The 13,387-nt window shown below is 51.1% G+C and overlaps 1 protein-coding gene across 1 annotated transcript; it reads right to left on the bottom strand.

Annotated features, from left to right (window-relative positions):
- Positions 1-11,125: 11,125 nt before the first annotated feature.
- Positions 11,126-11,581, bottom strand: LOC136547948 (uncharacterized). The gene has a single exon (XM_066539626.1). The coding sequence runs from the start codon at positions 11,579-11,581 to the stop codon at positions 11,126-11,128; it is 456 nt and encodes a 151-aa protein (XP_066395723.1).
- Between the last annotated feature and the right edge of the window lie 1,806 nt (positions 11,582-13,387).

Genomic DNA, 13,387 nt, shown 5'->3' with positions numbered 1-13,387 from the left:
ATGATAAGTTTTTTTTAGTGTACCAGTATCATGTTGAAAAAAATCTCAGCTTAAGAACAAGTGGGACAAGCTGAGGGGTGATTTGACTGCATGGGAAAAAATTGATAAGGAAGCAAACTGGCTGGTTGGAACTGGGACAAGGGAACTATCAACATGGACCCCGACTAGTGGAAAAAAACCAAACAAGTGAGCACTTCTCACGTGGTCTTATGTTCATTTGTATATACATGGATTATAGTGCACCCAAACTAGGTCTAACATTAACTCTAAACCTAGTTTTCATAGTCATGATCATAAAATTAGGGAGGAAAAACATAAGATCCATAACTTGCTATGATGGCGGACCACCTCCCATCTCTCCTCTCCCACCTCTGCAAGTTACAAGCAAGCTGCACCGGCAAGCATGAGAGGCGAAGGTGGGAGGCAGGAGTGGCCGTTGGGGTAGACCCAGCCTATTGAGGAAGATGCAGCTCACACTTCGTTTCAGAGAAGGTAGGTCTGGGAGTGGGAAGCTACGCGTAGTACGTTGTTGAAGCTTCGCGTGTCGGAAGTCCGGCGGGCACCCCGGCCCCGCCGTCCACCCCCTCCCCCCCGCCGCCGGCCCTCCCACCGGCGACGCCTACCTCTCCGCGGCCGTCTGCTCCCTCCCAGCCGCACCCTTTTGTTCCTCGTCTCCGCGACACATTTTCCCCCCGCTCCGCCCAGATCTACTCCGCCGCGGGACAGCTGGCCGCCGTGCCCCTGCCCGCTGAGGCGGCCGTCGCCGGATCTCGGCTTCCCCCCTGCAGATCCACTGCTAGCCATGGAGCCTGGGTCCTCTTCACGGCGCTCATGGGCAGATGAGGTGGAAGAAGAGGAGCCCGCCGCCGCGGCCGGCCTCAACCCCAACGCTACGCCCTTCGTTGGCAGCACCGCGCGGACCGGACCCAACTTCCCCAGGCCTCAACCCCAACGCTGAGCCCTTCTCCCCTGCCTCTGGGAGCTACGGCGCGAGGCTCTCCTTCACCGACTCTGAGGCCTCTGACGGATCTGAGCCGGACTCGCCGCCGCCGGCAGGCAAGGGAAAGGAGCCCACGCCGGCCGGGGGGAGCCGCCGTCGCCCGCACCGCCGACGCCGGCGTCGAATCGCTGGCGAGTTCATGGCCGCCGCCCGCCGTCGCCCACACCCCGATGGAAGGTCCCCCGCTGACCTCTCGGGCCAACGTGGCGTGGATGACGCCCGCCGCCGAACTCGCTCAACGGCCGCCCACCCGCCGCGCGCCTCCGGGGCTCTGGACGCTGATGGCTACTTCCAGGTCCAGAGCCGCCGACGATGGCGCCGGCGCACACCACCACGCCAACCGAGACCTGGTGCCAACCCACCTCAACGGCAAATGCTTCAACTGCGGCAGCAGGCATCACCTCAGAGCAGCCTGCTCTTCGCCCACCAGGTGCCTCAATTGCGGCAGCGAATGCCACCGGCAGCGTGACTGCCCCTTCCCTCCAATGACGGGCACCAAATCATCCGGAAGACGCTCCACGGAAGCGGCTGCGACTCCCAAATGCCGCAACTGTGGCAGCGCGTGCCATGGGTTGCGGGACTGTCCGTTCCCCCCCTTGGGTGCCCGGAAGCGACGCCGGTCCTCCGACGGTGCTCCCCGCCGTGGCACGGCGAGGGCCGGCCGACTAGGCAAGAACGGCCGGCGGGCTCCGACGACACGATCTCCGCCCGGTCGGTTTCCACCGGCAGGTCGACATCGGTCCCCCACTGCTGCGCTCCGCCGACTCCTAGACACTTCAGTGCCAGAGCCGCCCCCTGCCCAGGAACCCATCACTGATGACAGTATTCCTAGGACGATCAGCAAGCGATGGAAGACGCCACTCTAGCCTCGTCGTCGTGCCTTGCTCCACGGAGCTGGAGGCCGCAGAGTGTGACCTCGGCCTGGCTCTGGTCGCCGTCATTGCCGGCACCAGGCCGCAAGTGTCCCCTGCGATGATGCGCGACTATCTTGCAACTTACCTTAGAATCGTTGACGCCACGGTGCAGATTCATGAACCGGAGGACTTCATCGTCAGATTCTCACGTCTCCAGGATTTGGAGGCGGTGCTGTACACCAGGGTGCCCAACCCCCCCTTCCGCCTCATCTGGCACTGGTGGAGGCGGACCTCGCTCGTGTCCGCCAGCTCCTTCCGCTACAGAGTTCTGGTGGGCATGACGCACGTTCCCCTTCACGCTCGCTCTGTCGTGGTGGCACAGACAATTCTGGGCCGGGGGTACGCCTAGATTGTGCCCGCACCACCAGAGGTGGCCCCAGTGGACGATGACCGCGAGTTCTTTGTTGCTGCCTGGTGCCTACACCCGCGGCTTATCTCAGACGAGGAGTCCATCTTCATCCCGGAGCCTAGGGCTCGCATCCCTGGTGATGCGCTCGACCTCTGCGTGGACTGAGACCGTCCTCCATGGCTTTTCGGGGCTATGCTATCGGGTACGCCTTCGCATTCGTCGAATGCCAAGACTGGAACACGCCGCCAGCCTCTTCGGAGGGGGGGGGGGGGGGGGGCTCGCTGGTGGCGACCCGGACGACGACGACTCGGATGACAGCAACTTCAACCGACTGGCACCCCGGCATGGACCGAGGCGGTGACTATACGCGCGGACCTCGTTTACACAGGTTCGCTGACGCCAATGATGATGCTCCACGTCTTGGTGGGCGACGCGAGACCACCTTCATGCCGCGACAGTGCATCACCGTCGGCTCCGTCAGATGTCCGCTTGTCTCCTTCGAACGGGTTGTGGTCGGACCCCGCTCGCTTGGTCCGACCCCCCCTCACCACAGACGCAACCGTTCCCTATCCGCAGCACACACTGCCGGATACTCGGCCGACCTGGAGCCCGTGCCACTCCTGCTGGAACACGCAGAGCACTCTCAGACACCAGCGGCCAATATCTCCTCCAACCCATTGCTTCAGGACTTCTGTGATGACACCCATCTCCTCGGTGGCGGCCCTACGGTTGAGCCGCAACACGGCTTCCTGGGCTCCCTTTTGGGCTCAGACCTATCTCTTCTCGAGGCCCCATGGTCGGTGCAGCTGGTGACGCTAGCTGAGACGACCCCTTCCTCACCGCCAGCGGACCTCTGCTTGCTCCTGGACTGGAGCCCCTCTGTATTTCGACCACCTACTTCACCCTCAGTCGTTGATGAAATCTTCGAATTGCAGCTTCAGCAGAACTGGGTTTGCACAGGTGCTGCTTACTCTCCTACGAGAGCACTGGCTGCGGACATGCTCAACGATGCCCTGCATGCCCAGACTCCCCAGCTAGTGGTATGCGCCTCACCTGGGAACCACCAGGGCGATGACACCACCGCCCCGTCGACGCCTATGGCCGATGTGCCTGCTGTGCAGCCTGCCACGGTATGCGCCTCACCTAGGAACCACCAGGGTGGTGACACCTCCGCCCCGCTGCCGCCTGTGGTAGATGTGCCTGTTGGGCAGCCTGCCGCACGCACTGCAGCCTCGGTTGCCTCCTTCATTGAATCGCTGAAGCTGCCACTGGAGGAGCCCCTGGTCTGCACCCCACCGCGCGCCCGGACAGCCAAGATCGTCGACGATGACTGGATTCTGCATCGCAGTGACCGATTGGCTGCCAAGTCGGCCTTCCGTGACGCGCAGCCAGAGAAGCAGGCGCGTCGCGTCCTGCTCAACAAATGGGCTGGGCGTCCGGACCACACGGCGACGGGAACGCTGGACGACTCGATTGCATCCCAATTCCACGAAGCTTTCGGTGGGTCCGTCTCTACCTCGAAAAGGGCGGCCATGCGCGAGATCTTCCCCATGCGCGGCGCACGCTGGGCGAGGACCGTGGCGAGGCTGGAGCTATAGCGCAGTTGGCCGAGCACCGCGGTATACGTCGCAACAACGTTCTACCATGAGTACGAACCACCTGTTAGTCTGGAATGCACGCGGCCTGAACAACCGTGCGCGCCGCAACGTAGTGCGTGACGTCGCCGAGCAACAGCGAGCTTCCATCGTTTGTCTTCAGGAAACCAAAGTCGCCAACTTGTCTGCCTCCATGAACACTGATCTTACTGGAAGCCGGTTTTGATTTTGCTTGTTTGCCTGCGATCGGCGTGGCCGGAGGGGCAAGAACCTCCTGGCGTCGAGACCTCTGGAGTGTCTCCAGCTCCTGCGTTCGCCGCTTCTCTGTCACTGTGAAGCTGTCACCTGCTGATGGCCACGCTGAACCTTGGTGGCTCACTAATGTTTATGGGCCAGCCACGAGAGCTGGGAAGCCGGATTTCTTCCAGGAGCTACGTGATAACCATGCAAGCTGCCCCGGCGCCTGCCTTGTTTGTGGAGACTTCAACGTCATCTACTTGGCATCTGACAAAAATAGTGGAAGGCTACACCGGGGACTCATGCGCCACTTCCGGAGCCTTATTGACGACTTGCAGATTGAGGAGCTCACCCTCTCGGGCCGCCTGTTCACTTGGTCTAACGGCCGGGATCAGCCGACGCTCGAGCGTCTAGACCGTGCGTTTCGCCATAGTTGAGTGGCTCGAGCGCTACTCGAGTCACCAGCTCCGCTGCCTCTCCTCGGACTGCTCCGACCACGCTCCTCTCCTCCTGGTGCTCAACACTGAACCTTGGGCGCGACCACGCTTCCGCTTCGACACGTACTGGACCAAGGTTGACGGCTTCCCGGACACCGTCAGCGCGGCTTGGGGGCCACCCAACCCCAACGTTGACGCCTGCAGATGCCTCGACCAGAAGCTACGCGCCCTGGCCAAGGCCCTACACAGCTGGCGCGCCACTCGGGTCGGCAACATTCGGCTGCAGCTCGCCGCAGCTAGGCTGATCATCTACGAATTCGACGTCGCGCAAGAGTCCTGTTCACTGTCGCCGGGCGAGCTGGAGCTCTACCGTGAACTTCAGGCGAATGTTCTAGGCCTAGCCTCGCTCGCTCGCTCAATGGCCAGACAGCATGCGCGGACTAGACACCTGCGAGAGGGAGAAGCCAACGTCTGGATAGCGGCCGGCTTCTGGAGCTTCACGCTGCTCTTCATGCCTACTGCCTAGCGGGCTTCCCCTAGCTCTCTGTCGCACAATTAGTCTAGACAGCACTACGACCTTGCTGCTCTACCGTTCGAGCCGGTGATCTTTGTATGTGTTCTACCCGTCGCGCCTATGGCAACTCGCCAACCGGGCCTTCGGGTTGTGTACCTTGATTCTCACTTCCTTTAATGAAGCATGTGCTAAGCACGCTTTCGAAAAAAGAAATACAAGAAATTAAACTACTCAACAGTGGCGAAGCTATATACATCATCTTAGGTGTGGATGTACCAGGAAAAATAGATTACCATTGAGTAGATCAATTTTTCATCATAGTAGCCGCTCAAGTCTACACATCTATAAGTCCTCTGATTTGCTCTACTTCGCCACTGCTACCAAACATATTTTTTTCCAAAACAGGACGGGCCCCATTTCCATTTTCAGCGAAACAGAAATACATGGGTTGCTAAGATAGAAGAGCAGAGAGGAGACAGTTCCTAGTAGATCTGAGCTCTGTCTTAGAGTCAGAAAACTACTACCTCTAAGACACACCCACAGTTTAAGCTAATCAGCAGGCTAAGAAAGAAGTAACCGGTTATTACAGACCAGAAGATCCCCAGGGCCACGCTGGCCAAAATAAGACTCCAAAGATAGCAGCTAGACAACAGAGCATTGCACCCATGCTTTCCGTCCATCCTTCCGCATCTCCATCGCTAGTTCTGATTGCCACCATCTGGACGATCATCTTGCTTCAGGCGCTTGTACTGGTCTTCAGCAGGATTCTGGGGAAGGAGAATGTTAGACGCCACCTTGAGCATGGTATTTACTCCATTGATGAGCATCCTTCTGTCGACTTCAGCATAGAGACCTGTCCAAAAACACATTAAAAAGCTGCAGCATGACATAAAATTTCTATTGGATTTCTTATAGTCTTTCCGTCGAAGCATTGCCCTGTTTCGGTCTTTCCAGATTGCCCAGCAAACGGCCGACACACCCCACAAATGAAACTTCTTGCCCAGTGGGAGCCATGATTCACACCATTCCCAACATCAGGAAATGGAGGTGGGTATATGTTAGTGGCGCCAATCACAGTTGCAATAACCCCCCAAACTACTTTTGCAATGGGGCACGTAAAAAAACAAGTGATCAATAGTTTTTGCCTAATAAGATTGTCCTAAGTTAATATAGCATCACTGGTCATCAACGAGATGAAAATTTTTATCTTTGGTGGTACTTTGCTTTTCCAAATTATTTCATGGTATAAGGACTTCACAGAAAACACCTTTTTTTGCCAAGTTGCCAAAGAACTTGGTCTTCTGAGTTCTGAAGCAGAAAATTATCAACATCAGTCATGATCTTATTCCAACATAAAAGCAGCTCATCTGTAAACCATCTTCTAAATGATATTTGGACCCTGCCCTCTTTTACCTCAGCAACACTTACTTCTTTTTTATCACACAGAATAAACAGGGTGGGAGCAATATATAGAATAGGCTTATCATAAATCCAAGGATCACACCAGAACCTAGTTCTTTCCCCATTTTGAATACAAACCCCCCCTACCCTGAAGGTATACTTCCTTAACTTTAAGAAGGTCATACCAAATAGGGGAATCAGTGGCTCTGTGTAGGGCTGGATATCGAGCCAGCTCGGCTCGGCTCGTTAATATTACGAGCTAGAGGGGCAGCTCAGCTCGGCTCGTTAGCGAGCTCGAGTTGGCTCGTTTAGCTCCCGAGCTACTACCAAAAAATAGGACACACATGTTTATAATGTTTATGCTACATTAATTCCAGAAGGTCACGTCCACCATTATGCAACCATACATGATTAATACATATCAGGTTCATCAAAAGTATCAACAATGCAACATAGTTGGTCCATCCATGATCCATGCAGTTCCAAAGTACTAATTAGTTGCTTGCCACCACAGACTTAGGAAAGTCCACAAATTCAATGTCAGCATCATCATTTTCTCCCTGTAAAACAATCCATAAATCAACATTTAAGTACCACGACAATTATAAAATCAAAATCAATATGAAACAACTGAAAATAAAGATAACATACCAATAGAATAGGTTGACATTTCTAGGTCAGCATCATCATCTTCTGGATTCATGGTCTTGGGCCGATAGGCCTCAGCTCGTTTCAACTTGTGAGCAGCTCGCGAGCTGGCTCGTTAAAACAGCGAGCTAGACTTCTAGCTTAACTTGTGAAAAAAGTTAAAACGAGCCGAGTCGAGCCGGCCACGAGTCAAGCGAGCCGTGAGTATTTTGTCCAGCAGTTAAGATTGAATTGTTTTGTTGTGAAGGTATTTTGCTTTAACAATATCCTGCCACAACCCTTCTTCCTACTCCAATTTCCACCACCACTTGGCTAGCAGGCTCACATTCATCTTCCTTAGATCCTTGATTCCAAGACCACCTTTTTTCTTACTTCTATAGATTTTACCCATCTCACTAAATGGTATTTTTTCTTGGTCCCACCACCTTGTCAAAAGAATGTTCTTATTAATTTTTTCATAAATTGTTTTGGGCACATGTATACAGACATTTGGGAGATAAGTGAATTATTAAGGCATGAGCATATCAATGTGGACCTTCCAGCTATTGACATCGTGCCCCCCCCCCCCCCCCCCCCCCCCCCCCCCCACACACACACACACATGTAGTCTTTTGTTACTTTTGTATACCAAAGGTGCCCAATCACTTAAGTGAAGTCTGCTGGGACTTACTGGGACCCCCAAGTATTTCATGGGAAACAAGCCAATTTGACAATTGAAAATATTAGCATACACTTGTCCCCAGTTATCATCATCATTGATCACAATTACCTCACTCTTACTGAAATTTATCTTCAATCCTGCCATCATCTCATACATATAGAGAAGTAATTTCAGGTTCCTGGCACCCTCAAGATCATGTTTGAGGAAGACAATAGTGTCATCGGCGTATTATAGTATATATAGCTACTCCATTTGGGATAATGTGATCAATCAAACCAGTGAATAACTTTCTTTCTTCAGCACTCTCTACCATCTTAGTTAAGCTGTCAGCAGCAAAATTGAATAAAATGGGGGACAGGGGGTCTCCCTGTCTGACCCCTTTGTAGCTGTTGATATAGGATCCCACTTTATCATTCATTTTAATGCTAACAGTCCCACCAGTGACTACTTGGGCAATCCAATTCCTCCATTTCTCATTAAAACCCCTCATTTGCATGTACTCAAATAAGCATTTCCAATTTACCTTGTCATATGCCTTTTCAAAATCACGTTTCAAAATAATTCCAACTTCTTTCTTCTTCTTAGTTTCCTGAAGAATCTCATGTAAGCACATAATACCAATCAGAATATTTCTACCTTTGAGAAAGGCAGTTTGAGCATTGTTAATCAACATATTAGCATAAGGCTCAACTCTAATGGTAAGAACTTTAGTAATCAGTTTATATAGGCAGTTGAGTAAGCAAATATGTCTGTATTGTTGAATCTTGTTTGCTTCTTCAATCTTTGGCAGAAGGGTAATGATCCCATGATTTAGCCTGCTGGCATCAGCTTTGTTGCTATGAAATTCATCAAATAGTTGGACAATATCAGATTTGACAATGCTCCAACATTTCTGAAAGAACTCAATACATATCTTGTCAGGGCCAGGGGCTTTATTTTTCTCCATCCGGAATAAGGCAACACTAATTTCTGCCTTAGAAAAAGGCTACAAAGGATTTCATTATCTGATTCAGATAATGTGTAACAATTATTCCAGATTGAAGGGTCCAAATGAATATCGTGCTTGATCCCTCAAAAAAAAAAAAATGAATATCGTGCTGAGGTACTGGACCAAATAGCTCAGAATAGTATTCAGAGGCATGTCTTAATAAATTGTCATCTCCTTCAATGCATGTTCCTTCACTCTGAAGAGTTATAATGGTATTCTTCCTCTTTCTACCATTTGCACATTTATGGAAATACTCAGTGTTGCTGTCTCCTTTAAGAAGCCATGACTCATGACTTCTTTGGAGAAAATATAATTCTTCCTGTTCTAGTAATCTAAGGTTTTCACATTAAATCCAGTGTTTTCTAAATATCTGCTCACTTGTTAAGTTCATGCTCTCTTCCAGCTCTTCTAAAGCAGCTAGCTCAATGTGAAGCTCCTTCCTGAGTTTTCTAGTTTCCCCTTGTTTGTTGTGGCCCCATCCCTTAAAGAATTGTTTGAGTAGTTTCAACTTCTGTTGAATTCTATCCAAGGCAGATCTGGTAGGGCCTGTTTGATAGAGCTCCATCTGATTTTGATTCTCTGATAGAAGTGATTTTGTGGCTAAAAGTGATTCTTTTTTATTCTTTAACATAAACTCTTGAAATCAAGATGGAGAATCACTTCACAGAATCAGGAGAAACTACTTTTTCAGTCTCAGCCTCCTAGTCCATTTTAGAGAATCACTTTACGGAATCAACAGAGAATCACTTCTCTCTAAAAAAATTGTTTGGCCGAGTTTCTGCTGGAGCAGAGAATCAGCTCTGGGAGCTCTGCCAAATGGGGCCTTACATGGTTTACTCCAGATCTTCCCAACTAGTGTATTAAAATCAGGATTGTTGAGCCAGCCTAGATCAAAATTTTCTAGTATTGAGGGATGACCAAAGGGTTGTGATCAGAGATTTTCCTAGGCAGTTTCCTAACCACAGCAAGAGGGAAAACATCTTCCCAATGTTTGGAGACAAGAATCCTGTCAAGTTTTTCTAGTGTTGGGGGATCTTGATTATTAGACCTGGTAAATAAACCACCAGTCATGACTAATTCCCTCAACTCAAAGAAATGAATAATGCTACCATACATAACGCTAATGAACATTTAAAAGCATCTCAGCTTTGCAACATGCCAACAGCGGCAGATTCAGCTTGGCCAACTATATCTTAGTAATGTTTATTAGTCCATCTCCGCTGGCAATGGCGATTTTCCACAAGCCCAATCTGGAAAGTAACAAGCACATATACAAGTTAAAAGTCATTTATATATACTAATTAACGTTACAAATGAGTTAATGCATGTCTTATCATCGATCAGTGCAATTCAAAAAATTGACAAGGTTGGGATTTATTTATAGTAGTGACAAAATATTAGCAACATAAAATTAAAGTGTTGGCCATGAAAAGGTTAGTTGAACCTTATAAATGAATAATTACATTTGGCATTGCATTGTCATATATTCAATTTGTCAAGCATGTGTGTTCATTCAACTAAAATCTACAAATTACTATCTATCAGAAGGTCAGAACATAGATATATAGCCATATACACATATAGGTCATATATACGGAAAAGTTCAGAACATAGAGGCCATATATTCACAGGAAGGATGACTACAAACAAGAAAGGGGCTTTACTATATACACCTATGTACCATGCATACCCGGAGAGTAGAACGTCATGAATACGGATTGTCGATCCAAGTGTCACATATCTTCCTTGCGCGCTCTGACTTGAGATCGATAACGAATGTGCCAGCATTTGTGCCCACGAAGATGGCATTCACACCCTCAGCAAAACCAATCACATTTGCACCATTGATGATACTACTATTGTCGTCATTCCCAGCGCCAGCAGGTGAAGATATCTTCATCGTCCGTAGATCTATGACCCTGGACTGCTCCCACCCTGCATTATTCGCCGTTCGCGATCACAGGTGAAGTGTAGAACGCCTAGTGCCGGCGAGCCCAAGCAATCCGTCCTCGGTTGTCATGAGCTCGACGTCGGTATCCTTGCTATAGAAGCCCGGCGAGTCAATCGCAGACAAGCAGTGCCTGCGCAGGTCATATTTCAGGATCTGGTCACCCAAGAACAACTGGAACAAGTAGACCTGGTATCCAATGACGACGGCACGGCTCTGGTGGAAATGATCAAAGCCACGGAGGTCCAAGTGAACCGGCGCGCCCCATGCGCAGAGCTGCGACATGTAGACGCGCGCACGCGTGTGCCACCCGGCCGGCGTACGGTGGAGGCCAACGTCAACGTAGAGCACAAGGATAGGGCTGCCGCGGCAGCTCGAGTGGTCGCAGCGGCGGCGGCGCACAACACCACCGCGACCTCAAGGCGGTTTTGAGCTAGGGCAGCTCGTGCCGGTCACTGGTGATGGGGTCCCAGACAAGGAAGGCATGGGCATCGTCTGCCATGTATCGCCGCTGGGGGAGGACGAGGCCATGGCGGCAGTCGAGGACCAGCCAAGGGCAGTGGTCGATCGCGAGTGCTCCCCCAGCCGCTGCGGCCACCGAAGAGGAGGGGGGCCTCGCTCCCGCTGCCATGGTTGGGATTGGGACGAAGCAAGGCCCGAGGTGGGAGTCGGAGGAGCAGAGGGTGAAGAAGCCAAGCAGCAGAGGGTTTCGGTGGTGGAGCCTATAGAGGCGGAGGAAGTCGGGGAGCGAGAGGACACGGCGCCACTGCTTGCACACGAGCGAGGCGCGAACGAGGTGCACTGGCTCTTCCGGCGGGAGGCGGAGGAGCATGTCTATGATGGTGTCATCGTCCAGCTCCGACGACGATCGTGTGCGTGGCGACGCCATGCATGGAACTTGGCTTTTCGGAGGCAACACTACCGGAGGCGGCTTCTTTGCTGAGTGCCTGAGGCACTCGACAAAGGACGATATACACTCGGCAAAGCTTTTGCCGTGTGTTACACTTGGCAAAGGGCGCTCGGTAAACAGTTTATCGGCAAAGACCTCTTTGACGAGTGCAGTTTATCGGGCACTCAGCAAAGGCTTTGCTGAGTGCCAATCCAACACTCGACAAAGAAAAGTGGCCATGATAGCGAGCGCCACCGTGACGGCAGCTTTGCCAAGTGTCAAGGTCAAGCACTCAGCAATGGTACCCCGATTTGCCAAGCGCCATTGACTTAGACACTCGGCAAAGGTGGCCACTTTGCCGAGTGTCTTGTCGGCGACACTCGGCAAAGTGGCCACCTTTGCCGAGTGCGAGTGCCTGGACCGTGGCACTTGTCAAATCTGTGATGTTTGCCGAGTGCAATGGCCATTGCACTCGGCAAAGCATGTTCCCAAGTAGTTCCCAGATGGTCACTTTGCCGAGTGTCATGGCCATTGCACTCGGCAAAGTGACTGAAAACAACCTTTTTTATTTGTTTTTTACATCCCATCCAAACAAACAGAAGATATATATAACAAACATCACCAACATCACATATATATCATCAACATCACATATATACCACCAACACCACATATATATCACAAACGTCACATATATATCACAAACATCACGTGTCTCACAATATATCACAAAAAAGTTCACAAGCAATCCAAGTGCTCCATCATCGTCAACCACAATTGCAAATAGAAGTATCATTAACAACCACAAGTATCGTCACTGATTTGGTGAAGAATTCGCTGAAGCATGAGGATCGTTCGATGCCGCCGATTGATTCTACACAAAGGAGAAGAGATTGCATGTGTGAGACAAGATAAATATATACCATACATGAATACAACTTTCATACTCCACTAGGTTTGACCATAAGCATGAACATACAAACTAAAACATTTATACTCACAGGAGTAGAATAGTGAGGAGGTGGAGGTGGAGGTGGAGCGAATAGCGAAGGTGGCGGAGCTACAACCGTAGTGGCCCCAAGACTTTGCATGTACTGAAGAATCTCCGCCATCCTCCGCTGCTCGGCCTCCTACTCGGCCTCCACCCTCTCCATCTTTGCCTGCATCTGCTCCCGTATCCTCCTCTCTTGTTCCAGCTGGGCCTACAATATATTCACCCCCAATGTTACAATAATACAAAGGAAAGGTATGAAAAAACCAATGAACGACGAATAAACCAGGAATAACCTCGAGTGCCTCCACCCGGTGGTGTGAAGTGTCCTACCGAGGTCGTATGGCCGGGCTCTTGCTCGTGCTGCTTGCTCGAATCTGGGAGAGACTGGGAGTAGCGGCCGAGTCGATTGCGCTGTCACCAATCTAATACCGCCCATGCTTCTTGCCTCCTCCCACCCTCATGACGACTTCTCCATCAAGGTCATCGGTGCTTGGATCGTACTCTAACCCATGGACCTCCCTTGCCATCGATGTGTACTTACTGAGGCGGTTGTGGACGGTCGCATTGCTGTACGCCTCGGGCCCGTCCTCCGGGTTGTAGCCGATGTCTGACGTTGCCTTGCCCTTGTGGGCCATACCAATGCCTTGAAGATGGAGCAAGGCTGGCCACCATGTGACGCCGACTGCGAGAAAAAATTCAAGATGATTAGAAATCATGCAGAATTGAGCGTTAGAATAAATAAATGAATTTGTGTACCCATGTTTCTGCGTATCCGCTAAGGCTGCGGCTACCTTGATGGTGTGCTACACCTG

This window comes from Miscanthus floridulus, chromosome 4 (assembly GCF_019320115.1).
Source record: "Miscanthus floridulus cultivar M001 chromosome 4, ASM1932011v1, whole genome shotgun sequence".
Classification (NCBI taxonomy): Eukaryota; Viridiplantae; Streptophyta; class Magnoliopsida; order Poales; family Poaceae; genus Miscanthus; species Miscanthus floridulus.
Note: the sequence above shows the minus strand (reverse complement) of the source record. Positions and strands in the feature narration are given on the sequence as shown.

What these genes read in the sequence shown, in the direction of transcription:
- LOC136547948 (XM_066539626.1), bottom strand. Translation starts at nt 11,581, where the DNA reads ATGGCGTCGCCACGCACACGATCGTCGTCGGAGCTGGACGATGACACC.